At 37.2% G+C, this 26576-nt stretch overlaps 1 protein-coding gene across 16 annotated transcripts in view; it reads right to left on the bottom strand.

Moving 5' to 3' along the window:
- The window catches only part of L3MBTL3 (L3MBTL histone methyl-lysine binding protein 3), an 88791-nt gene that overhangs the window by 19317 nt on the left and 42898 nt on the right, over positions 1–26576 (bottom strand). For all 16 annotated transcript variants that reach the window (XM_083832534.1, XM_083832540.1, XM_083832544.1 and 13 more), the window contains 6 exons: positions 26077–26228; positions 17162–17238; positions 14799–14884; positions 12332–12442; positions 10733–10847; positions 5588–5690 (listed from right to left, as the gene is read on the bottom strand). In XM_083832534.1, the coding sequence (XP_083688660.1) occupies positions 5588–5690; positions 10733–10847; positions 12332–12442; positions 14799–14884; positions 17162–17238; positions 26077–26228 (644 nt within the window). The remainder of the gene's footprint in view (positions 1–5587; positions 5691–10732; positions 10848–12331; positions 12443–14798; positions 14885–17161; positions 17239–26076; positions 26229–26576) is intronic.

Genomic DNA, 26576 nt, shown 5'->3' with positions numbered 1-26576 from the left:
GCATCTGCCAGATGTCTTAAAAGAACTAAAAGCCAGGAACTGAAGCATGGGGAAGAAAAGAGGAAGACTAGGGAAGTGGGGAATATGTTTTATATTCTTAATCCTTTATATTGCTGCATATATCACAACGACATCCTTTTTCCCTTTCAAATGAAGTACAAGCTGAAATATACAGGCTCCTGTTTAGAAAACAGTTTAAGGAGCCAATGCCAATGGGATTTAAGTACTGGCTGTGACAACTCATACCACTGTGATAAAATACAGTTATGTGAAACTCAGCAATATAATGGTCCATCTCAGTTCTGCTACCGCAGCAAGGTAAAGCATGTAATCTTCTTTTGACTTCCTGTGCTCACAGGGATGTTTTAAGGCTTAGCATTTTTAAGCAGTTAGAGGGTGTTCCAAGGAAACACTAAACACAAACAAATTGGTATTTAACTTCAGGTATGTATTATTAAACAAGCCTTACATCACAATGAAATCTGACACTACAACTTCATCTCCAGCAGATCTTCTGTTTGCCAACATCATTAATATGTTTTAAAATAAAAAGTAAGCAGAAGCCTCAAAATTTAGTTCTTCATTGGAATTTGCTTGTTTTGTTGTGCTTTTTCTTTTTAGTAGTTTCCACAAAAGCAGGTGCTGAATGACAATTTCAGTCAACAAAATGTATAATATTATATATATGAAGTTTTAGAGCACTAAATTCAGATGAGTTTTTCTTTGCAATTAATCCTTCCAGTTGCTGTAACATGTTAAAAAAAACTCCATGACATTCCTTTGATGTTTCTGTTACTTGAGGCAACAAAAAGAACCCTCATGATTTCCACTGTCAGTTTTGTTTCAGCAAAACACAGCAAAACACAGCATGAATGAACCTGTGTAATGAATTAGGTGGCTTTAGATCAATCAGTACATCCTCCTGAATCTCAATGCCTCCAGCTTTCAGTTCAACATAACTTGTATGCTACAAAGACTAAAAAATTAGTCTTGTTACTCATGCATAATAGAAGTATTTGATTTATACATGACTAAGTTTTAGAGACAACTCATCTCAAGAGCTCAAAAGTCTTGATCATTAGGTTATTAAAAAAATAAATTAGGATTTTTAAGTCTTCTCTCAACTTAAACATGGATTTCCGCTCCATCTTTTGCTTTGCCCTAACACACTATTTGTCCCTTTCCAGAACTGTCCAGTGGATCAAATGTGTAGAAGTAGGATATCCTATTTGTGGTTATTCTGCAACTGCTCTTCAATCACTCGCAGGATATATCTCTATGTATAGCTTAACATATATCTTGCTTTTCAAAAGTTCAAGGGTAGTAGGATAAAACTGGGCCACTAATGGGGTGCTTGAAACGTAATTTTCTCCAGGTATCTGGAGATGCTCCAGTCTTCAAGACAGCAGTATGTAAAGTTTCTGAAACACAGAACACAGTCTCAGCTACATATAATATTGCAAGGGAACTTAGGCCACCATTCTCCCTTATCCTAAAGAAGAAGAGTAAGGTGTTACTCTGGCAAAGGAAAGTTAATACTGAATTATTTTTTTAATTATATATATTGCTAGCCTTTATGACTGCTTGGAAGATTTGGCAAACCTAGGTGAAACCAGAGACAGCTGTCCTGGTTTATCTGTACTGGTTGCAAATGTCACCAGTTGCAGTCCATGATGCAACTTCTAGGTGCAGGTTATTGCCAAGCACTGTCAAGGGATGAGGTTGTATGGCAGCTCCAGGAAAATTCACCTGGATTTGACTGAACTATCTTCCTTGATGGGTCAAACAAGTAGATTGGACTAACTGATGGGTTAGACTTTTTCTACAGGCTACACTCAGATGACTGCATCTGCTGGTGGCGATATGCGATCAGTAAGACATCTTCAGTAATAATGTGATGACAAATACCTGGAGGATGTATTCTGTAGCCTCAATGCAAACTCAGTACTCCACTTGGTACTCCAGGACAGATCTGTACAATGCATGCTTTGCAAAGCAGAACAATCCTGAGAAGTACCATTTACTGTTTGACCTGTTGACTGCCCAAAAAGCACAGAAAGCAACAGAGCAAACTGTGTTCTTACTTTTCACCTGTAGAACTTCTGAGTTAAGTATAGCTAGCATTTTTATGAAATAGCTGTAAAATTATCCCTGAATATTGTCTCTTTTAATTAAGCAACGTCTTTATTTTGTGAGAATTATTTTGTGTGTGTGTGTTTTTTTTTTCTTTTATTTTCCGGATTTTAACTAAATGATGTCTTTACTTCAGTTGACTTTATGAAAACATTTTTAACTATTCTGCAGAAAATGATATGTGTTCTCTATCACAATTTACAACATATGTTTATCATTGATGCATTCTTTTTTAGAAAAAGTTCCTTTAACAGTATAAATCTGAGTCTACAATAGTTTATAATCTATTTGGCTTGGGATAATAACCTTAACATGAAAGACAATGAAACCAGAGACTGGCATCAGTATCAGATGAGACTTATTTCAGCAGATGCTAAACAAATAGATGGAACATCCTGCTGAGCTGAGGCTTCCAGTGCTTCTGCACCACGGTTTTCTGAGAACATAGCCTCTATCACAGCACATTCAGTTCACTTCCACATAATGGATGTGAAGTTTCTGATAAAATGCTCTCCAAGCTTACATTTTGGTCCCTAAACATTTCAGCATATTGTTTATCTCTTGCCATATTTATTTGATGGTTGGAGCAGGCTTCTAGTTCATACAAGAAGTACAGAGTCACTAGTATGAAAGTGGTACCATGCAAATTTTAGCTTGTGTTCTTTAACAATGTTTATGCCATTAGTTATGAATTACAAATCTATATTTTTCCCCATTCTAACTGCTTGAAAACCATGACAATTAAGAACTGCTGGCTAAAGAAGATTTGATCTTTAGTCATGGAGAATTGACCCAAAACACTAATGTCCTGTTTACAACTGAGTGTTCTTCATTGCAGCTTGGACTTGAAAATTATTGCATGCATTAAACATCAGAAAGCATACAATTCACAATCTATCATAAATATGCAGGTAATCTGCATGATGCTACCAACTTACACACCAGTCTCAGTTTCAAGGACCCAGCACAAAATCCTAGATCAAATGGTGATAGATAGCAAGTACTTATTAACATTGACTTTTCCAAAAAGTAAATGCTTTAGCCCCACTACATAATTAATTACCAAGCCTTTCATCTGGTTCCTAAGAAACAAGCTCTCAAAATGCTTTCAGAACTATTTAGCATTTTAAATTATCATCTTTTCTGCACACAGACATTTATGCTGTAGATAGATGTTGCACCTCATAACGAAAAAAAAAAAAAAAGAGATAAGCATGGTTAAATACATTTCAAGGCTGCCAAGATAAAAGAGCCAAGGGACTGCAACCTGATGTGGATAATTACACCAATTTCAAAATGTCTTTGTTAATTCAGGAAAAAAGTAATGGTACCATTGTAGATTTTGGGGGGTGACCTGGACCCTCAAATCTAGACTCCAGATAAACAACAAATTAATGTTTTTCATCAGAAATGTTCAAGGAAAAAAAAAAACTAATAAAGTTACAGAAAAGGTATTTATAGTGCTAATTTATTTTCTATTTAGCAGCAAATTTCTCTGTCTTATGATCAAAAAAATACCTTACATTATATTTTTATCCCTTAGAACTATCAGTTAACATGTAAATATGTAAATAACAGGATTGCTAAGACTATAGTAAAAATAAAACACAATACATTGCCATGAGTTTATTACTTTTCTCAGTATTCAGTATGAGTAAGTATAATAACTTTAAATAGCATGGAAAAATCTAGTTATAAAAGCAAAGAATACATGAACTAACTAGACATACCTCTTACTCATCCTTTCCCTGTGAAACATTAGAAGTTTTAATGCCAAAGTTTATTTAGAGGGAAGCTCACAAATGAAAAACTTTTCTGACACATTCACCTACAGTTTCTTTTCTTTTCTTTTTCTTTTAAGTTTCAGCCTTGGGCTGACTGGTTATGTTCACATGATTTTAAGTAATTGAGATAGCACGTGTTAAGGAAGATAATACCCTGAATTTGAAGTTATTGCTTTACACATCAAATGTATTAATAAATCATACAAGACTCAGTCTACTGGAATATGAAATAAAACAAGTTTCAGTTAAGCAACCAAGAACCTTTTTCAGCAACTCTAAAAAGAGAACAGGTACCTCTTAAGCACCGACTAGATTATTTAAGCCTACTGATTAAGGTCAACAAAGCTTCTCAAAAGGGAAGGCAGAAAAAATGAAATAATAATAATAAAAAAAAGAACACGGACAGAAAAAGACAAGGAAAAAGGTGAGAATAATCTGCAAGACAGACATGGTCTGTATCATGACTGAAAGATCAACAACACAGTTCATACTGCAGCCAGTTTTTTTACCAGAGCTATCCTAGCCACATCCCTTCCTGTAGATAAAGATTGTTCTGCCTCCTAATACACAAACACAATGCCTCTGCTGTACATAGGAAAGAGCTTCTTACAAGAAAAGATGCCTTTTGCAAATTAAACTTGCATACATGCAGTGGATTTTGCTGGCAGTTATCTTTGTTAGGGATGAGTAATGACTTGAACCAGTGGTGATATGCTATCAAAACCTTGTAACCTAATTCTGGCCAGCAGGACATAATTCTGCCACCAAAAATGCAAAAAAGATTGCAGTGCTCTCTCCTGAATCATGGTAATTTGATAATATTCTTGAAAACCATAAACAGATACATTAGCAAAGAACAATCCTCTAGCCATATGACAGCAGAAAGCACAAAATGACATGACATTAGAGGATCCTATGACTGTATAATGGAAAAAAAATCCAAGAAAATTTTTGGAAACTGATTTGCTAAAAGGTTATAGGATGCTATTTAAGATATTTAATTTCCAACATGTTGTATTAATTGTATTCCATGTACTGAAACATCCAGGATTCATCTCATATTGTAAATGTTTTTAAAATAGTAGCATTTTGACTTAGTAAATATTCCCATTTATTCTGTCCTTGTCTGTCCATGCCCTGATCCATTCTCCCATGCAACTGTGCTCTTTGTGTCAATTCTCCTCCAGGAGAGCCTGGGATGTTCACATTTCTGTATTAAATTTCAGAAGGTGTTCAACAAAAGTATCTTCAGAAAAAACAGGTATAAAAAGCAAGTTGTTCAGCCTGTAATTTGGGAACATCAGTTGGAATTTTTCTTTTCAGTATTTTTCCAATCCAACAAGCAAACCCTCACCCCTGCCAACTGAGCAGAACAAAAACATCCGAGCCATAAAAAAAAAAAAAAGCAAAAAAAAAAAAGCTGAATCTATCAATTGTGACAAAAACAATGTTTAACAAATCTTATCTTGGCACACCCTGGTGAAATGAAGTTACAGATTGCTAATGTTTATTTCAGCAGGCTCACCATGGCAACTGAAATCATTGCATATTTAGGTTTACAAAATTTAGTATTTTTTTCCAGCTTGGATCTGTTTTCTTGTGATCAGCAATTAGAAAAAAATGTGTGCACACATTACTAAATTGAATAAAATCAGTTTCACAGCACATACCTATGATGGCCGATATGTCTTGCTCTTTTAATGTGCCCAACTCCTTTACATCCTGCTGTGGGACACCCTCCATGCTCTAACGCTTCCACTAACTCCAAGGGACCTGTATGTCAGGGGAAATTACATACGAAATTACAAAAGTTGTCTAGTTTTTAGAAGTTACATTAAATATGCAGGGATACTAGAGTATCATATTAAACATGAAGAAGAAATAAGTAAACAAAACTTAATGTAGTTAAAAATGCATTTTGCAAAAGCATGATGGAGATTCAAACAATCTATTCCACTGGAGAAATAAAATTACTCCAAGTAAGTTTCTACAGGAGAGCTATATCTGTATAAAGAATGTAATTCTTAAAGGAACTGTAAGACTTCAAATTTATCTCCTATTAACTACCTGGTTGTTTTGCAAGAGCACAGATACTCCGTTGTTCTTGAAGACAGGGAACTGTTCATAATGAGTACTGACCTCCATTTTCAGCTTGAATTTTCCAGTAAGCAAGAGGTGAAAACAAAGGCTGAAAATAATACTAAAAATACTATCACTTGTCACTAGAGAAAAAGAGACTAACACCCTCCTCACTGTAAACTTCTTTCAGGTAGCTATAGAAAGCAATGAGGTCTCCCCTCAAACTCTTCTCCATGCTAAACAACCCCAATTTCCTCAGCCATTCCTCTTAAGTCTTGTTTTCTAGTCCCTTCACCAGCTTCATTAGTCTCTGCACACACGTGAGCAACTCAACATCCTTCTTGTAGCAAGGGGCCCAAAACTGAACACAGTATTCATGGAATCACAGAATGGTCTGAGTTGGAAGGGACCTTAAAGACCATTTAATTCCAACCTCCCTGCCATGGACAGGGTCACCTCCCTCTAGGTCAGGTTGGGATGTGGTCTCACCACTACTGAGTACAGAGGGACCATCACTTCCCTAGTATTGAGGGCCAGGCTATTTCTGATGCAGGCCAGGATGGGATTGGTCTTCTCAGCCACCCAGGCACACTATTGGCTTGTGTTCAACTGTCTGTCAACCAGAGTCCCCAGGTCCTTTTCTTCTGGGCAACTTCCCAGCTACTTTCCCCAGGCCTATACCACTGCATGGAGTTGTTATGCCCCACAGTCAGGACCTGTCACTTAGGCTTGTTGAATGTCATGTAACTGGATTCAGCCCATTGATCCAGCCTATCCAGACCCCTCTGCAGAGCACCTACTCTCAAGCAGATCCACAATCCCACCTAACTTGATGTTGTCTACAAACTTACTGAGGGTGGACTCAACCCCCTCATCCAAAGCACTGATAAAAATGTTAAATAAAATTGGCCCCAATACTGAGCCCTGGGGAACATCACTGGTGTCCAGCGTCCAAGTGGCTTGAACTCCATTCACTATGACTCTTTGAGCTTGGCTATTCTGCCAGTTCTTCACCCAGTGACCTGTACACCTGTCCAAACCTTTAGCAGCCAGTTTCTGCAGGAGAATACTGTGAGATGGTGTCAAATGCTTTACTAAAGTACAGGTAAACAGCATCTACTAAACCCTTCCCTCATCTACTAAGCAGGTCATCTTGTCATAGCAGACCAGGTTAGTAAGGCAGGACCTGCCCTTCATAAACCCATGCTGGCTGCTTCTGATCACTTGATTGTTCCATACGTGCCATGTGATGGCACTCAGGATGATCTGCTTCATAACTTTCCGTGTCTCCAGGGTCAAACTGACAGGCCTGTAATTGCCTGGATCCTCCTTCCTGTCCTTCTTGTATACTGTATATTCACTAACCTCCAGACAACTGGAACCTCCAGTTAGCCAGAGCTGCTGGTAAATTATTGAAAATGGCTTGTTAAGCACTTTGCCAGCTCCTTCGGTACCCTTGGATGAATTCTGTCTGGTCCCATAGACTTATGAACATTCAAAACATGTCCAGAAGTATTTTTAACAAATGCCACCTATGCTAATGTTACAACACTGTAACTACACCCAAGACCCAAGACTTCTCTAGGCTTTAAATGGGTGTAATAGAATGTTATATTTTCTACATTTATTCAAAATTGATGCCTATAACATACCAAGTTAGTGGACTCAGAGGAAGAGTTAACCTGCTATAATGGCTGTTGTGAAGGACAGTCCTGCCTCACAGTCCCATTACAGATCTCTGAAGGGGTCAACAAGTGTATGGTAATTCAAGATCCTATGGGTTGTGACATACAGTTCCATGAAAACATCGACTCAGTGACCAGTAACAGTTAAGGAGGCAAATAAAATGAAAGGATTTACATTGTGAGTGACTACAGAACAATACAGGATATCACTATTCTACTTTATCTATTGCTTTCTTAAATATTTTCTGCACATTTATCTGGTTGCTGTATCTCAGTATAGCAAAACTGACAATCTTTTTGTCCATGTTGACCTTCTCTCAACCCAGGTATGAAATAGCCTCCTTACAAGGAATGACTAAGTAAGGTAAGACACTTCCAACCAGAAACAAAGTAGATAAACAGGAAAATTCTGGAAGAACGGGTAGGTTCAGATAACCAAGCTACCACATGTAGCTTGAAGATATGCAGTCTTGTCAATAATGAGACATAATGTGGTATCACATTTATGTGTTGCTTGTTTACTGGCAGACAGACTGACAACTGGATCAGTTGGGATCCTGTAGAAATAAGTGAAATTGGACAAAAAAAAAAAAAAGAAAAAAGAAAGAAAAAAGCAGTATCCTTATTTGAAAACTCATCTTATCACTTATCGTAGAATTGGAAAATGCATCTGCTGAGTGTTCAAAAAATATTACAGTAACTTCTCCATTCCTATTTGCACATCCAGATACAAAGAATCTGAGCTTCTACAAGGAACTTCTTTAGGACTTGGCTTGTCAAGACAAACTGTCTCCAGATCTTCAGGAAAACTGACCCAGTAACTTGACCACCAAAATATTCCTTCATACAGTCCAGTACTCCTTCATACAATTTTCATAGCAAGACAAAAAAGTTCTTCATATAATTCAGAAGTGCTCAAAATCAGGCAAGATAAAATGTAGGTTAAAGCTGGAAAAAAAGCTTTTTTTTCTTTTTTTTTTTCTTTTTTTTTTTCTTTTTCTTAAGGAATCAGTATTATATTAATTTTCCCATTTGCTTGTATCCAATGATAATGCTATGCACTCATTCTATGCACAACATAGAAAAAACATGTCCCAAAATACAGAAAAGCTTACTGGAACAAAATCAAAACATCTAAATATAAAATACTTTCCTCTGTTCTGTTGAATATCTACACTTGTGTGAACCCTTAAAAAAAAAAAAGCTGATTTTTTTGGTAAAGAGTCATTGAAGCATAAAAAATAATGTAATTAGAAGGCATGTGCTAGAAACAAAATTTCCTTGGAAACAATATTAATATTCTTATGCTATTCTACATTCTATACTATTATCATACAGTAATAACACAAAGCCATACTGTAGAAAGAATATAGTATTCAGTAATCATCCAAATCTAGTTTGGAAGAATGTATTATTCAGTAATCACCCAATTTTAATAGTATTCCTGCAGTGAACTACTCTTTTTCTATTTAAAGAATGGTTACTTCCCCTTCTGTCATATTGTCCATCTTCCTTTCTCTTACTAACCTAATATCAAAATATCATTTCCTACAATTGCATACTAGAAGAGATGAACAGTGGCTCCTCCTTTGTGACCACCTAAAGGAAATGACATATTCTATGTGAAGGACATCTGCAGTTTTGTTTCTTTTAACACCTCCAACAAAATGAAGTTATGTGTTTTACACTCCCACCTAGGTTAAAACAATTTTTCTTCAATCACAGGTAATAGAAATGTCACAAACTTATTATTTTTTTTTTGCTGTATGATAGAACTTTTATTTATGTGGCCACATACTACTTTTTCCCTCTGGACTCTTCCTTCATTGAGTATACAGGATGCACATCCCAATTTAAGAAGCAGAGACGCAGCATCCTATTTTCCCCTCATTATTCACTTTGTGTTTTGGCACTTACGGCGCTCTATTCAGACTCTGCTTTGAAGGCAGAATGATTAACTTCCTAACAGGCAGTCATCACTGCACCACTGGAGTGCTCAGAAAACTAATGAATATACTCTGATCGCACTCTTGATAGGAAACATTTCTTCTTGACATTTTAGAAATGCTGAACTGAGGTACAGAGATTTTCAGGTAATACATTCACACTTTTTGTGTGTGCCTTATCCCTGTTATTTTGCATTCAACTTTTCAAAGTACTTAGCGTTGTTCAGCATTTCTTATTTTTCAAGCACAGCTCTTTCCAATCTCAGTTACAGCTGTGAACACTCAGCAGTTACTCAAACCATACCTCAGAGTCACAAGTCAAGTACCTATAATGTAAGCCCAGAAAAGAGCACTTGGTTAAAAATCATCTGTTCAAAAATTTGTCTAGTGTGTTTTCACTAACTCTATCTAGAAATACAGTGGCACAGGCTGGATTATCTTTACCACCAAAGTGTCTTCTCCCTGTAACCTCCAGTCTCATTAATGACAGACCTCCCACTTCTTCAACAAGCAAAGCGAAATCCACGGAGAGGGCAAGCTGATGAAGACAGTATTATTATTGGTACTATGCTTCTGTTTGATTCATCTTCAGCATGGGCAGCATTTCGTCTCTTTGCTCTGCTGAAGATGAAAAGAAAGGTAGCTGGTTTTGAGGATTTGACACAGCACTTGAAAGGAGCACCTTCTCAGTGCAGTCTGGACTCCTCTGTGCTAAAAGCACACTAAGTTTCAAGAGGACGTAGACAGAAGATTTTAAGAGTAATCCCCTGGCCCTACTGAAGTACCACAGCATTCTCATCACTGGCTTCAAGAGGGTCTGGATTTCACACAACAGATCTTTATTAATGCTTCAGGTTTTGACTCTAGTTCTTATACACACAGACAAACATTGTATTTCGATTATAGTAAGGACCAGTAAAACTATCTATGAAAAAGTGATTAATTAGTGACATTTCAAATTATGTTGATTTTGCACTAAATGTCACATTTACATTACTTTGCATATCCTAGTTGTTACTCTTCCTTGGACAGCACTGGCAGAAAAAACATTAGCATGGTACACAGGCCTTTTAACGTCTCTACATTATAATATGATTTCTCTTACTAAGTGGGGGTTGAAGAGGGTGTCCCGTTTTTGTACACCAGCCTGCAGGATGGATATCAGGGCTATCTACATCAGTCCAATAATCATAAATACTATCCCAGCCATCAAAATGGACCTAAAATTAAAAAAGAGAACAATGCATTTTAGATGAGAAAGATTCTCTATACAATCAGTTTCCCTGAGTAATCTCTAGAAATGCTAACTCTGTTAGACAAGTTAATTTAAGAAAATTATGGGTGTTACAGAGAAGATACATAGATATTAAATTCTGGACTCAGATACACTTTCAGTGAAGTAAAGAGAGAGGTGTCATTTAGTTATTTACCAGGTCTTACATCAGCAGGCTCAAATCCTTAGAGTAAAGCAAGACAAGTTCAGTTCTCACATTAATACTTAAATGAAGCATGAAATTCTGCCTTTTTTTTCTGTCATTTTAAAAATAAATAAATAAATAAACAGCACACAAGTAACAATCTTATTAAAATCAGACCATACAAGATAAGGAGTTGAAGCTGAAGAGAAAACAAAGTGTGTGACATCCCAGAAAATCACCAGTACGTGGTATATATCTTTTTCAGACAAAAGCTAAATGTATCAGCTCTTAACCTCTGTACTCCTAAGAAATCTGTCATGCATGTGCATATTCATGTACACACACTCATTCTCAAACAGAACTCGTTCAACATACGCTCTAGAGACAATTAAAAAAAACACTCAAGAAGCTACAAATCCTATCGTATTAATAAACTAGACTTGAGAGGGTTCCCCCCCATTTTTTTTTAATGACCAACTTAATGCTTAGGTAGAAAGTGACTTCTGATTACTCCCTACCACTGACTAATTTAGGTTCAAAATGGAATGTCAGCTGCATTTCCTGCTTGAAATACAGGTATGCCTAATAAACCTGTAGCAACTGCAAACACAAATACCTTTCATCTCCATCTAACTGGATATCTGGCATATGTCAGTCCTAACAGTCAAGGGCTTCACTGAGTAAACTGCTTTTGTACAATAAAACAAAAAATAATTCAAGCATACAACTTCTGGAAAATTGTAGTTTGTTAAAAATACATTATCTGAAATGAATCCAATCTAAAGTCCATAATTACTATAAACTTCAGAATTGCGGAAGTTACTGACAAGGCACAAGAGATCAGGGTTCATTTTTTATATCTCACTTGTATTATCTCTCTCCTCTCTCTGGAATTTTACACAGACAGGTTCAGTTAAACCAGGCCAAATATTTTACCAGTCCTAATACAAATATCATAGCAGCCCTTCAACATTTGATTATTAAATCATCATTTCTCTCAATAAAATAGACAACTATTTTACATTAACTATTCCCAAAACAATTTCACAACATATTCATTTCTTCTCTCTTATTACCTATGTCAGCAAATGCAACTTAGAGGATAGCAGAACAATGTCTTCCAAAGGAGTTATATGCATATTAATCAGTGAAAACAATGAGCAAAAGCTTAGAAGGACACAACTAAATCACTCTTTTGCTTAATTTTACAACTATAGGATTTTGTTTTTTTCTAAGTACTCATCAGAAACTCAAGCAGGATGGTATAGTAAGACAGAGAAACTTACTTTTATTCTATAGTCATCAGTATCTACAATAGTTGCTACTCTGATAAATACTGGATTTCTCTTGTCAACCACTTCAAGTTTCATATTTTTCTGAAAGCCATGAGAAGGTTTCTAGAAAAAAAAAAAAATAAGAATTTTGTGAAACAGAAGAAAAAACTCAACACCCTCATACAATTGTATAGTATGTAAAATCCATAGAAAACTTCCTGCATTCACTTTCTCAAATCTGCCCTTCTCCAACAAATCCAAATATAAAATGATAATTCAAACCAATTTTATTAAACTACAAAAGCAAATAACTACTTCAGGATACCAGATTCTCCATTCAAACCTTCCATGCAAGCAACTAGAGCTCTTTATTTTAAACCAGTTTGTTTGTTTTCCTTAAACTCTCCAGAAAAATTATTCCAGAGATTTTGGTCTTTTGCCATCAGTTTCAGTGTAGTATTGCATGAAACGTTACATAACAGCAGAATGTTATAGAATGAAACTTCTTCATAGAATGAAACTTCTATGTAATTGTCTACAGGAAACATATTTTTCTTTTTAGTGTGTTTTTTCTTGTCATGGATCACATGCCCTTTTTCAGTCTCTTAGTGGAAACATAAGTAATCCATAGTATGACAGTAAACATTCACTCAGAACAAACAGGGCCAAATACCCATTTCATAATACTATTTTGTCAAAATAGTTGGCTATGCTAGGAGTATCACATTTTATCTTTCTTATATACAGCTATGAAATCTAAAGCAAAATTTATTTCTGTTTTAAAGGAATACATGTACAAGACATATTAAGGTTTTTATTTTAGATTCCCAGGAAAATAATATCTCTGTCCCCCTAAGACTTTCTATCATGACATTCCAGAAAATCAATGCTTTTTTCATAGCTGAAGCACAGGAACTGTTTTCTCCCATAATACAGTACAAAATATGGTGACTGTCTCAGAAAGACTTCATCCAAATTCCAAGGCAATTACCATTCTATTCCCATTAAATATGCTTTCTTACTTTTATCATAATTTGTATTTATATTAGTACAGAAAGCAGAGAAGGGATTTCCTCTGGCTCTGAAACCAAAAGGCAGAGTACAGCTGATGCCCATACTGTCAAGATCTCCTTCCTCTCCATCCTCAAAGCCAGATGGATAGCCTCATCTGAACTATTTTCTGCGGCTGGTCCTGGAACCATGCTAATCCCCTAAACCATACCCAGTCACTGTCTGTTAGTACAGTTTCTGGATCAGTTTTGAGCCATACCAGCTAGCACTCTCCCAGTTAAATGCTACCAATCCCTGCATGCCTGTGTCATGTCCCTGCTTAGTTTCCCAGTGCAGGCACAGCCAGCTGGATCCTGCTGCATGGAGGAATCTTCGGGCCAGCTAGTGAGGCATTCCCACCCCGAGCCCTGTGGGGTGGCAATTCCCTGAATGGCAAAGGGAGAAGTTAAAATATGTGTGCTTGGAAAGAAAATTAACAGATTTGCTTTTAGCTTGATGTACTCAAGGTCACAGCCCTCCATTGTTTTGCCAAGGACTATTCCTCTCAGATATAATCAAATACTTCCTTGATTCTTGCTGAGAATGTAGTATTGAGACACATTAATAAGAAGAAAGGATGTGCAGGGACAAACTGCACAAAAAAAATAAATTTTGGTGAGCTAATGACCCCTGGAACTACTATAAGCACCACTTTTCCTGCTGTCGCTACTTCAGTCCTTAGCAAAGTGTTATTCAGAATTTGTGTCTAATCTGAAAAAAAGCTCAGGGAAACCAACTTCTGAGTGCTCTGAAGCAAGGGGCTAGGGGCTACCAACTACCTGATGCTGGCTCCTATCAGTGATGCCTTCTGCATCCTCACTGAAAATCCCAAGAGCTCACTACTGACAGGGAAGATAGGTGTCACTGAAAGAAACTAACAAATACTAACCTGAAGTAAAAGAACAGACTACACAAAAATCATAGTTAAGCTTGGGAGCTGTATCTGGATGCTGACCATATGCCCCATCCAGAAGCTCACAGAAGAAGAAGTCTAATAAACATAATAAACTGCCCTGTGGTTACTGTGGCAGAGAACGGACTAGATGGTCAACCAGCCTGACCTCCTACAGTCATTTTTATGTTCTCACTGTATTACACCACTTAAAATGTAGGGATATAAATATGTATGTTCAAGATACAATATGATGACTCAGTAGCTAACTCATTATTTCTAATAGCTAGACAGTAATTTCCCATTGCAAATTACAGTTGAATTAGTAGTATTTTGTAGCATTTAATTCCATTTATAACAATTAAAATAATAAACTAATAGTAATTATTAATAATAATTATCTGATTTCAGTGAGCTTGCATAGAAATAAACCTCCTATAATGCAACTAATTAACATAAAAACATCATATATGTATTCTCTTCTTTAATTAACCATATGCACTTAAAAGCATGAGAAAAATTTAAGTATTTTCTCACCACTTTAAAAGCCCTTGCAGGTGCAGGTAATGAACTGGTTTCCTCCAAATACTTCTCCCAAGAAAAATGCTTTGCATGTGGATAGTCTGGCACAAAAGAAACATTAGCAAAATAAAACTTTGCCTTGAAAAAATTAATGCATAATGGACAGAATGCCTAACACTTACTTTTAAAATACTGTTTTGACTTATGTTTCAGATTCATAAAATAATTATAAGAAAGGCTATTCCAAACTGTCTCTGATGCATACACCACATACATTTAAAAAACCACCATCTTCTCCTATACAGTACTGAGTAGCTAGCAGAAAGAACAATCACAATTGCTTTGGATTTGAGAATATAAGTAACGTGGACTGATAAAATCTGGCCACCTTATTCAAGAAACTTATTCAAGTATTATAACCCTAATCCTGTATTTTAAAATAATAATTTAGTGGCAAACACAATCTAGTCAGTGATGGCTTTGTACACACATTAGAGCACATCTGACTACTTGCTATGCTTTTAGCAATTTTGTTTTAACCAAATTTCTAAAAAATAGCTGGGACATTTACTATAATAACAATTTACAGGCATCAAAGAAAATGCTGCCCTTCTCAGAAAATGTCATGTTTACAAACACTTCATACAAGTAACACACAGCTTTCCTTTCACAGAACAGGCAGTGCCTGTCCTTCACTTTTAATCTGCACTAGAAGTTTAATGTGAAGTTTAAACATTCTGATTTATCATCTGGAACAGAACAAAACCAATTCTCATTTGTTTTAAAAGAGATTTTGCTGAATAGGCTGTAATTAACCTTCTGACAGACAGACTGCTTATGACTTTCTAAGATTGCTGGGCATTAGAATTTCTCTCAAAGCTTATTTTAACCAATTAAAATTTTCCATGTTGTCAGACCATGGATGTCAGTTTCTGCTACAGATCCAGAATGCACAGCTTTCTTCCCCTAAGTCTTCAACTTCATCAGTAAGCTGTTGAACTACTTGGTCCAACTGTACAGTTGACCAACTTCCATTTTGCGGAATAAAAAGGCTTCTTACAGAGTTGAAAGATGGATTGTTCTCTGAAATTCTTTGTTGATATCAGCAGCATGAAAATACTGAAGACTTTGAATATGAACTTCAGCTTGCCCATCTTTCATCAAGTCAATGCTTTTTTTATTTCAACAAAACACTATTTTTTCTGAATAACCTACTCCAATTAGATAAGAAAAATAACGAGAATAAATAAAACAGCTATTTATAATTTCAGAAGTATCTAAGCCAGCGTAAGTCACCATTTCTAAGAGAAACGGTTCTATTTCCCAACCAATCCTTCCAGCTCACTGTGATAGAAGTTTTATTTGAGTGATCATAGAGTGATTCAGTCAGGAAACAGATCTAGTTAAAAATTAATCTAGAAAAAAAAACAGAAAGCGTACAAAATTTTTGGTATGAGTGTTGGCCTACATCTTAAACCTTAATTAAATCTTATCAAGCTGTTTGGGGACAAAATGGTGTAAACTTCAGCATACAAATGTTCTGATTTGACAGACACACAATTGCTACAGCAGTGCTATGACAGCTAGCCTAACAAGTGTCAGGTGATACGGGTGCTGTATCACATTCCCAGGTTCCAGGTACTAGGCTATCATCTGCTTATATACTAGGCTATCAGCTGGTTATATTGCTTTTTAAAGTCCTTTATGTCTGAAAGCTGTAGAGGCACCAAAGGCTAAAGAGATATAAATTGGATAGCAGATATTTTTATAATGCTGTGGTCTGTACTACTTCCCACATAACCATCTTCATTTTCCCATGGCAGGGAGAGCGTTTAGTTAAATCAGCTACATGCAACAGCCCTGAAAAACAGGAGTTTTCTTGTATTTAGTAGTAATTAGTATACTTTCGTTCCTCAGAACTCTCTCACTGTTTTCCTCTCTTCCAAAGAGCCCTTAAAAGTTTGACTCCTTGATCAGACAAGGCAATGTTCTCATCCATGCATTATCATACATATTTAGTTCACATTAAGTTGTTTTTCATACACAATAATCTCACACACCTAGAATTCTCACAATGTAAGCATCACAATAAGTGAATACATTCAGCCAAAAATACAAAGTTGTTCAGATTTCAATGAGTATCTTTCTTGGATAGATTTCTCTATTAAAGCAACATACATGTGCATACTTAATAACAAAATTATATTGTACCTCTGTTCTGAGTAAATTATGTCCTGTAAAAACTAAACTAGCAATACCAATTCTTAATTACAGAAAGAAAAATTCAGGAGAGGTAGCAATAGCCTTATTGTAAGACATAATTCTCCTAGGTGGCTATAACTTCCTTAAATCCTTCAGATGTGTAGTATGATACAAACCTGGCGGGGTGATGAGAGTTCTTTTATGCTCTTTACACCATCCAACAGGATGAATATGGGGGCTAGCTGCCTCACACCTGGGAAAGAAAAAATAACACAGTTCTTCAGACATCCTATTACGCTTATAAAACAGTATATGCTAAAAAGAATTAACAAATTCTAAATAACTTATGATATATTCAGCTTACACTTAAACTGCTAACAGTGAAGACATGAACACATTTAACACTGACTTTGTTACTACCTAAACAAGCATAAGGCTTTATTAAAAATTTCACTGAAAGATCAATAAAACAAGTCTACTAAGTCAGTGGTAGACCTCTATTGGGAAGCTATAATGCTAGACCTGAAAAATTCAGACTCTTGGTAGAAACATGTTGCTTGGTTACAAGAACACACTAAACTATCAGATAGGTGGGGTTTTGCAATGCCAAGACCCAAACTGTGAACCAAAAGTTTAAAGACTTTGATTAATGATCTGAGTTCACCTGGAAGCAGATTCGAAAATCATGCACAACTGCAATAGGCTGACAATAGCAAGCAAAAATTCAATATGAGATTCTAAGTGGTTTAAATGGAGCTATGAACATGTTATTACAACCCAGCAGCACACAAGAAAAGAAGTCTGTGAGAAGCTGTCAGCAAAAGAGAATAAAATACCATTTTAGACCTCAAACTGCATGAAAGAATCCAGGACTAATCAGTGAACCAAGACTGTAAATTGCCCTAAGAAGGCTGATCAAATTCTTTCACTCAAGAGACCAACAAATTCCTGTATTTTCTGTTATGTGCAACAAATTTTGCACAAGTGCCATTGCCTATGGTGCAACACAAGAACCACAGAAGACTAACAGGCAGGGCGAACTACAGCTGATGTGCTGGTGATACCGAGTCAGAAGTTCTCTCCCTGATAGAATAATAGAACCAAATTTGCAATATTTTACTGTGCTTAGTTAGATAGGAGGAAGACTAGAAACTTTGTATGTCTGATGCTATGTTACTCACTAATTAGTCAGCCTTATCTGTAAGACCATCCAGAATTGTATCCCAGGATGGGGGAGGGGGGCAAGATAATAATTTAGGCCTGGAGGATGTGCTGCAAAGAATAGGTGAGGAACTCATGGTATGCACGTCTTTGGATGTGTAAATGACTTAGCTTAGTATGCATGGTTAAATTGGAATAACAAGGTAAGAAAGAAAGAGATGGTCTAAGCATGCTCAAGAAATGGGTTCAAGCAGCAAACACAGTGAGGAAGACTACCGTAATATCCAATATTACAGAGCACTGTATCCACTGCGTAAGTGTAACTTCCACTATTGCCTAACTTCCACTATTGCCTAACCCTAAAGGTCAGCTTCTGTAGCTGACGCTATATACTCCTAGAAACGTGCCTGTCCTCTTTTAGGGAATCCTGGAAGCATTTCCATCTCACAGTGGCTGCAAGCCCTGAGTCTCAACTCACTCTAGGGCCAACAAACCTTGTTCTGAGCAGTGATGCTGTGACCTGCCCAGGAGACCAAGGCGCCATACAACATACCATGATGGACATTGCACACAACACAGCCAAATGGAGAGGTAGCTGCACCACCCTGCATGCTTGTCTATGGAAGTTGAAGTAGTTAAGGATTTCATTCCTCATTCCCCAAAGGTGGGCTCAAGAAACAGGATTTAGACTGGGCTTAAGCGATGTAAATAGAAACATCGTCTCTCCCTGCTACTGAAGGAATGCTGCGTTCCAAGTACTTTGCAAAGCAAATATTTACTGAGAAAAGAAGCCATGCAGAGAGCATCCATGCATAAAGGCATCTACTTAGTATATAGGATGATCTTTGCATAAAATATTGCAACAGTCATTGTGATTCAGTTTCTATTTAATCTCTCTGAAGACAATGTTTCAACCACTAGACTGGAGATTAACAGATATTCTTGCCTTTTTCCCTCCAGCCCAGGAGTTACTAATGCAAAATACATGAACAGTGGGTCTGTTCTCACTAAGTGTTGTAACTGAATCACTATCTGCATCTACCTTGAAAGTATTGGCTGGAAGTTTATATGCCGTTCTCTCCCTCCATTAGCAGGGAGCTGATTAGCTAATAGCTAATTGATATTTTTAAAAACACTGCATATTAATAATCTGTAATATCCAAGAGAGTACAAAGAACTGTGTATGAAACAAAATGATGATGAAGGTAAATTAGCAAGAACCCTAATATCTTTACGCATAGGTCAAAATGATAGTTCTGCAGACCTTGAACAGAAGCATGTTGTAAGGACTGCAGAAGGAAGCAGCACAGAAGACACTGCAGAATGAACCCTGGGCAATTATCATGTTGTAATTTTGAGCCTGTGCTGCATAAAAGAAAAATGAAGGAGCACGCCATATTTAGAATACACAAAATGTTAAACTTTTAAATAAAAATCTGAAAAGCAATTTTACACAACAATGTCTAAAATTCAGCACAGATGTATTTCAACAACAGAAATGCAAGCTGGGTGTCTCAAAACCAGTCTTACAACAAGCACTCCTGTAGCCTTGTACCTAAAAGGCGTATAGTAATGCTGAAAAATATTAGCCAATCTACTAAAGCTATCTTGTGGCTTTATGTTCGAAACTGTTGTGCTCATATTTCTTTGTAATAACGCCAAACGAATCACCTTCCAGCAGATAAAACCTGCCTTTGATAGACTCTGTGATGGCTCTGACAATAGCCAAGGATTCAACACACATCAAGAATACCAGCCTTTTGTCCTTCTACAATGTACAAAGCCGTACTGTATCTATATGGTATTTATAGTATTGCACCAAATACTTTCTAAATAACAGAAAGTACCATTAATAAAAGGAATGAAAAGGACTTTTATGATTATTTTGCGTTGTTGAAACTCAGCACTCACTCTGACTTCTAGAAATGCTTTGCCCTGAACAAATCAGAAAAAAAAGTGAATGCTTCATGTTCCCTCTTTCTTCTTCCCTTCTCTTTACAGTAACTGTGAAGAGAGGCCAAAGAGCAAGGGGACAGCATTTCTCTATCCTATCTTTCTTAAAATGAGACTATTTCATGGAAGTATTTACCCAGACAGGGCGTCCTTCCACACTGGAAGGGTGTACCTGTATTACTTTATGAAATGTTTTGGAGTAAAGTCCACAAATTACTTTCAAAGTCTCCAGAGTTAAACTTGGGATCAAGACCCAAGCTCACAAGCCACTATGGTATTACCAGCATTTGCTTACAGCAATGGATTAAATGTGTAAAAACACTTGTCAGGACTTCCTGAATGCATTTCTTCAGTTTTGCTTCTTCAAGCATACAGTTTGAACACACATGTTTACAAAATTCTGCATAGCAAATGCCACTTCACACACTTCTTGCCTTGAAGACTGAAGAAGGTCTGTCACAATGGAAGATGCACTACGGGAAGATGCTCTGACAGTTCAGCAATAGGAGTTAACACAGAATGTGTAGCAATGAATGCCAGACAGAAGAGCACAGCAAAATAGTGTTATAAAGTATCTGTAGCATTTTGATTTGCTTTACCAGAAAATACGGTCATTACAGATGAGCCTATAAGAAGCTTTTGTAACCAAGGTGGCCTCATAAAAAAAAAAAAAAAAAAAAAGTGGCACTGTTCCAGCAAAAACAGTTCATACAGCCCATCTTTGCATACTGATTTCACACAGCCTTCCAGCTGCTAACAGTCCATTTAACAATACAAACTAGAGATCAGTAAAAATCACACACAATTTAAAGCAAAGCTATCGTGCTTTAATGTGTGTTATTTCATGGACATATGTATCTAGTTTGGAAGAGCAGCTACAGTCTGTCAGCCTAAGCCCATGACTTGTCAGCTCGAACGCCCAAGGCTATTCTGACTTTTCACAATCAATTTGCAGCGTCCCACAGATTTTTAGCTCCTTTACTCCAAAACAGATCACAGAACACCCAGCTCACACACTTGATGATCCCTGAATTCTGACTGTGCCCACTAGGCCCAGAAGGCTGCCACCACTGGCAGGAGCTGCAGAACTTTGCACCTCTGCAGCCACCTCTGCCTGGACTGCAGCAGCGGAGTTGTGACACAGGCATATTCAATTCACAGAGCAACATTATAAAGTTCACACAATTTATACCACTAACAACCAATTCCTTCTGTCTTGTGGGAGCACGCAGACAGAAGACATCTATTATCTGTACTGGAAATGAAGCTAATCCTGCAACTGAAGAGGACCCAAAAGCAGCAGAGAGCCAGCTGAACCACACACGGTTCACAAAGAAAAGACAGCAACTCGGCTAGGTTATGGACGGCCTAACTGCGTACTACAAAAGAGGTCAACACAGAAAAGAGCTACATGATGTGAAAAGACAGGAAGAAGCTCTGCCGTTCACAGCTTCCCACAATAAAACAGCTGAGGGCAGTCTGACTGTGAGCCCCTGGCGTGTTCAGCCCTCTCCACAAAAGGAATGTGTCTGCAGTGGTACGATCCCTAACTCACGGCAGGAGAGCACGTCCGGATGATAGACTCAGCTAAGAAGAATTAGTGTTTCTCTGTTGCTCACTTTCAGCTGTCCTGTTACATTTCCCCAGAAACCTGTTTCATATATACAGTTCATTAAATTCAGATCAAGAGAGACAGATGATAATGCTGGCTGTTAAAAAGAAGAATATTCAATACTTTTAGGAAAACGTTTTCCCACACGGGTCTCCACCTGAAGATTTGAACAGAATTCTTATTTAGTAATCATCATTTTCTTTAAAACAAGCTGTATGTGTTATACCTGTTTTCTGTTTTGAAATAATTTCTGATTTTCCCTTTTGGTGAAACAAATCTTCTGGTATTTTGATTTTCACTTTATTAAACATAGATAGAATCTGTAATGGAAATGTTATCTACCAAATAACATTCATACACACATGCATTACATGCATAAATAATATTATGCCCTCCGGAACATTACTTAAGGAACATTACTTATACAACTTCTTGATTATGAGATTTCAGTCCATCTAACTATGTAGAAAAAAAAAAAGAAAAAAGAAAGAAAAAAAGAAAAATGCAGAAATCATCCTGCAGCCCCATCTAGTGCATAAGTGAGAATACTTCATCATTAACAAGTATAAAGCAGGTACCATTTTAGGTCAGGACTTTTCAAAATGTGAATCATGAGGTTATTGCATACATACAGAGGTGGTCTAGCAAGCCACATTATCATGTTATCCATTGAAAATCTAATGATAAGACAGCTGCATGGTGATTTGCAAAAAAATTTACAGCTCTAGAATCACGCATTATCCATTTAAATAGTTAAAAGCATGTAGTATAACTCACAATTCTTTAAGACTGTTTTATCTTCTTTTTGGTTTATTATAACCCCCTCAAAAAGATTTCAAAGAAAGAGTGCGGCAAAGTTAATTATCTCAAAAAAGACACAAGCAGAGCACAACTTTTAAGGACTTTACTATTAGCAAAGTTGCAGATGTTGGTGGAGAGCTGAACTGGCCTCTTATTTAGTCTTCCACCAAAATCCAGCCTGTTCCAAAACTCACCCAGATAAGACAATGATTCAGATAATTAAATGTGATTCAAAACTTCCTGAGGGAAAAACAGATGGAAGAGAACAGTGAGTGAAGCACGGGATGCCATATTTTCCCACATGCCTGGTAAGCTGATCCCAAAAGCTGACCCAAAGCGCTTCTTCTGCAGGGGATGCTCAGACCAGGCAGCGTATTAGGGCAGCCAGAGACCTCTGACCCTGCAAGAATGGGCTGCAGCACGCTCAGCACTGCCACTGCTCAATCTCTCCTGAGGGCCAGCAGCAACAAGCTAGTACAGCTTCTCGTCCTGCTAAAGCTCTGACTGCTTCAGGTTTTGTCACCAAAGTATAAGGAAGCTTACGCTTTGTATCTGCATGTAAACAGAGATGTAAGAGAATGAGGACTGAAAGCCAGCGAGGACCTACAATTAATTCATAGAGATAACCAAAGACTACTTTGGGTAGATATCCAAATGCTACTTCCAGATTTAGTCCAACCTTAAGAGCATTTGGAAACTCCCCTTGGAGTGAATGTATTTGGCTGTCAAAGAAGCATTATTTGTTTCATCAAAAAAAGATAGCACAGATGGAAAGAACCAGAAGACTTATGGAATACAGACAGACCCAAATTCTCCTTCCTGAATGTAAGGCTTAAATCTGTCCATTTTGTTCACTATTCTTCCCCTTAAAATCCACTGTCAAAAGACAATTTAATGGAATTTATAATACCCTGGAAGTATCACCACAATACATTAAAGAGCTGTAACAATGGCTAGTTCTATGTAGGGTATTTATTCTCAATCATTAACGTGTTTTCTAATGTTCAGGGAAAATTCAGGCAAACTATCTTCAGGCTGAAAGCCTCAAGTCTAAAAAGCTTAGGCCATGGTAATATATTTCTGTTTCCTGAAATCTAGTAAATTTAAGCGACCAAGTTTTTTCACTTATTCAAGAAAAGGAAAGAATTTGTGTAGTTAATGAAAAAGTTCAATTTACCCAAACTAACCCGCAGAAAGTATATAGGAAAGAAAGGAGCTTGTTTGAAAATAATCCAGAAAAGAAAGGTACTTGCTTGAAAATCCTCAACTACATGACATATATAATTTTTCCTCACTGAAATCATTACAATTCTGAGATAGAAATTTACATGCAGGTGCAGGAAGACTGTGAGGCCCTCCATTCTGGGTAATCCCAACATGACCTTCCATTTTTAGTTAGAGACTCTAATTGGTAGATGTGAAGTTTACGCACCCAAGATATTTTAAGGCCTCTATAAACCTGGTATCTAAGATTCAAAATACAAGTGGGATGCATTCAGGATGCATTTACAGGTTCTCATTCGGTCAGATGTTCCAATGCTATCTTCATTCACTATTCTTTCATAATATTTTCTTTCCTTCCTCCTCTATTCACTTCTGTTCTCAGTTACAACAACACAAAGTGGGAGGCCTGCTGACTATTACTGTGCCTGAAATTCAGTGTATGCAGTGTCTGCAATGCTTTATAGATACCTATGCTACCTCTGAACAAACTGTGTTATATTACATTGAGTTCATTTGCCTTAAAAGCCTTGCCCAAATGTTGTTTTCATTATTGATTAATGGCATAACTGTTATCCATGAGCACTGACATATCTGGAAATTCAGAACACCTATTACCACTCCCCAATCTCCTGCTACTTTGTAGAGGAAATTTATGCACTGTGTTACTTTGTTATGGAGATAATCACTAATCTTTCCAGTCTTTGAGTGGTATGGCCTATCATCTTGTTACTCAGTTCTTGACTTCCCTGAAATGCCTGCTCGCTGCTGTTTTAATAACTTACTTCTCCTACAGCTTATTTGTCATGTAGCCCATACAATTATTATTTCAAGAGACAGACTCACAAAGTTTTGAAGTTAGAGAACAGTTTCACATCATTCTCACTGACACAGTACCCAAGTTGTCATCAAGTACAGATTAAAAAAGCTTTCTTCATTCATTTTTACAAGTTATACCATTAAATTGCCACTGCAGAAGCCAAGATGCAGCCTTACAATGATCTACCTGTTCTGTAGTAATTTACTCTTAAAAGAATGTAAGATACACTACTTTGCTCTAGATGACCCACCACAAGACCATGCAAGTGTAAATAAAAACCTGTGCTGTGACAGCCAAAGTCTGAATTTCTTTCAGGATCTCTATGGTTATAACATGTCCTGCTGCTTCCACTGACTATGAAAAGTCCCTCCACCATACAACATGCAGAAACGTCATCTCCAATACATGGCAGGATACCAGGGTGTCCTGGTTCCAGTTAGGACAGAGTTAAGTAGCTCATAGTAGCGGGTAGGGTGCTATGTTTTGGATTAGGATGAGAAGAGCGCTGATAACATGCTGATGTTTTAATTGTTGCAGAGCAGTGTTTACACCAGGCCAAGGACTTTTCGGCTTCTCGCTCTGTCCTGCCAGCGAGCAGGCTGGGGGTGCAGCAGGAGCTGGGAGGGGACAGACCCAGGACAGCTGACCCAAACTGGCCAAAGGGGTATTCCATACCATCTGACGTCATGCTAAACAATATATAGGGGTGGCTGGCCGGGGTGGGGGGGCCGGCTGCTCGGGAATAGGCTGGGCATCGGTCAGCGGGTGGTGAGCAATTGCGTTGTGCATCACTTGTTTTCTTACACATTATTATTGTTAATACTATTACCATTATCACTATTATTATTATTATTGTTATTATTATTTTCCTGTCTTAATAAACTGTCTTTATCTCAACTCACAGGCTTCACTTTCCCGTTTCTCTCCCCCATCCCAGAGAGGGAGGGGGGAGGGTGAGCGAACGGCTGTGTGGTGTTTAGCTGCCAGCCGGGTTAAACCACAACACAGGGTCCCAGTTTGTGTCCCAGGAACACAAAATGCAAAAGATGAAAACCAGATTTTGCTACCATCCTGATACATTACACTAATGTCTAAGGTCCAAGCTGAACAACGTAATGGACCAAGAACCTCACAAGGGTAAGCCTTTCTTTCAATTTACAATTATGCATAAATTTAATTCTAAGTACAGTCACATTATCATGTTGCGTATTCTTCACTAAAGACATTAACCTCAGCTACACTATGTAATTGAAATGAGAAATTAATCCGCAGATCTAGATGTAGCACCACGTAAAAACACTCACTCAGTACCATCTCTGAAAATTTTTCACATGCAACCCAACAAGGGAAATTTGATTCATCCGGTCTACCACTGAGACACACTCTGGTGGCCATGATTACAAATCTAGCAAAAGTTGGTATGGTAACTGTATGCACAGTCTGGAAACTATCACAGAAAATACTGCTTAAAGCTAACACATTTCTGATACATCTCACTAGGATACAAAACAAAAACATCATACCAGTAGTCGTAACTCTCATCCCAGTTGTCAAAATGAACCAGAAAACGATTGTCCACCATGTCTGTTACCGTAGCAACACAAATGAATGTAGGGTTCTTTTTGTCTACGGCTTCCAGCTTCATCCCTACTCGAAATCCCGATGGAATCACTGTCTACATAGAGAAAGACATTTAATTAAAGATAAATACTGTAAATCCAGAAATCTCCCCAGTGTCCACAATCAATATATTCATGTCATTTCTAAGTTTCCCAATTAGCTTCTCCAACAGAGTGGCAGCAGCTTAATTAGTTGACATGAGAGATGCTCAAACACAGAGACACTCACGATTTATGAAATAAAAAAGTACTGATCATGCTGCTAAAATTAAACATGTTGCTTTTGACTCTGTCTCAGACACTCCCTCTGAAAGATTGCTTGTTCCACAACAGTATGATGTGAGACACAGTAGTAACAACAATTATTGAGATTCATTTAATATACCATTTCGGAATATATCAGA

This window comes from Anser anser, assembly GCF_964211835.1.
Source record: "Anser anser genome assembly, chromosome: 3".
Classification (NCBI taxonomy): domain Eukaryota; kingdom Metazoa; phylum Chordata; class Aves; order Anseriformes; family Anatidae; genus Anser; species Anser anser.
This window is presented reverse-complemented; position numbering and strand designations above follow the sequence as displayed.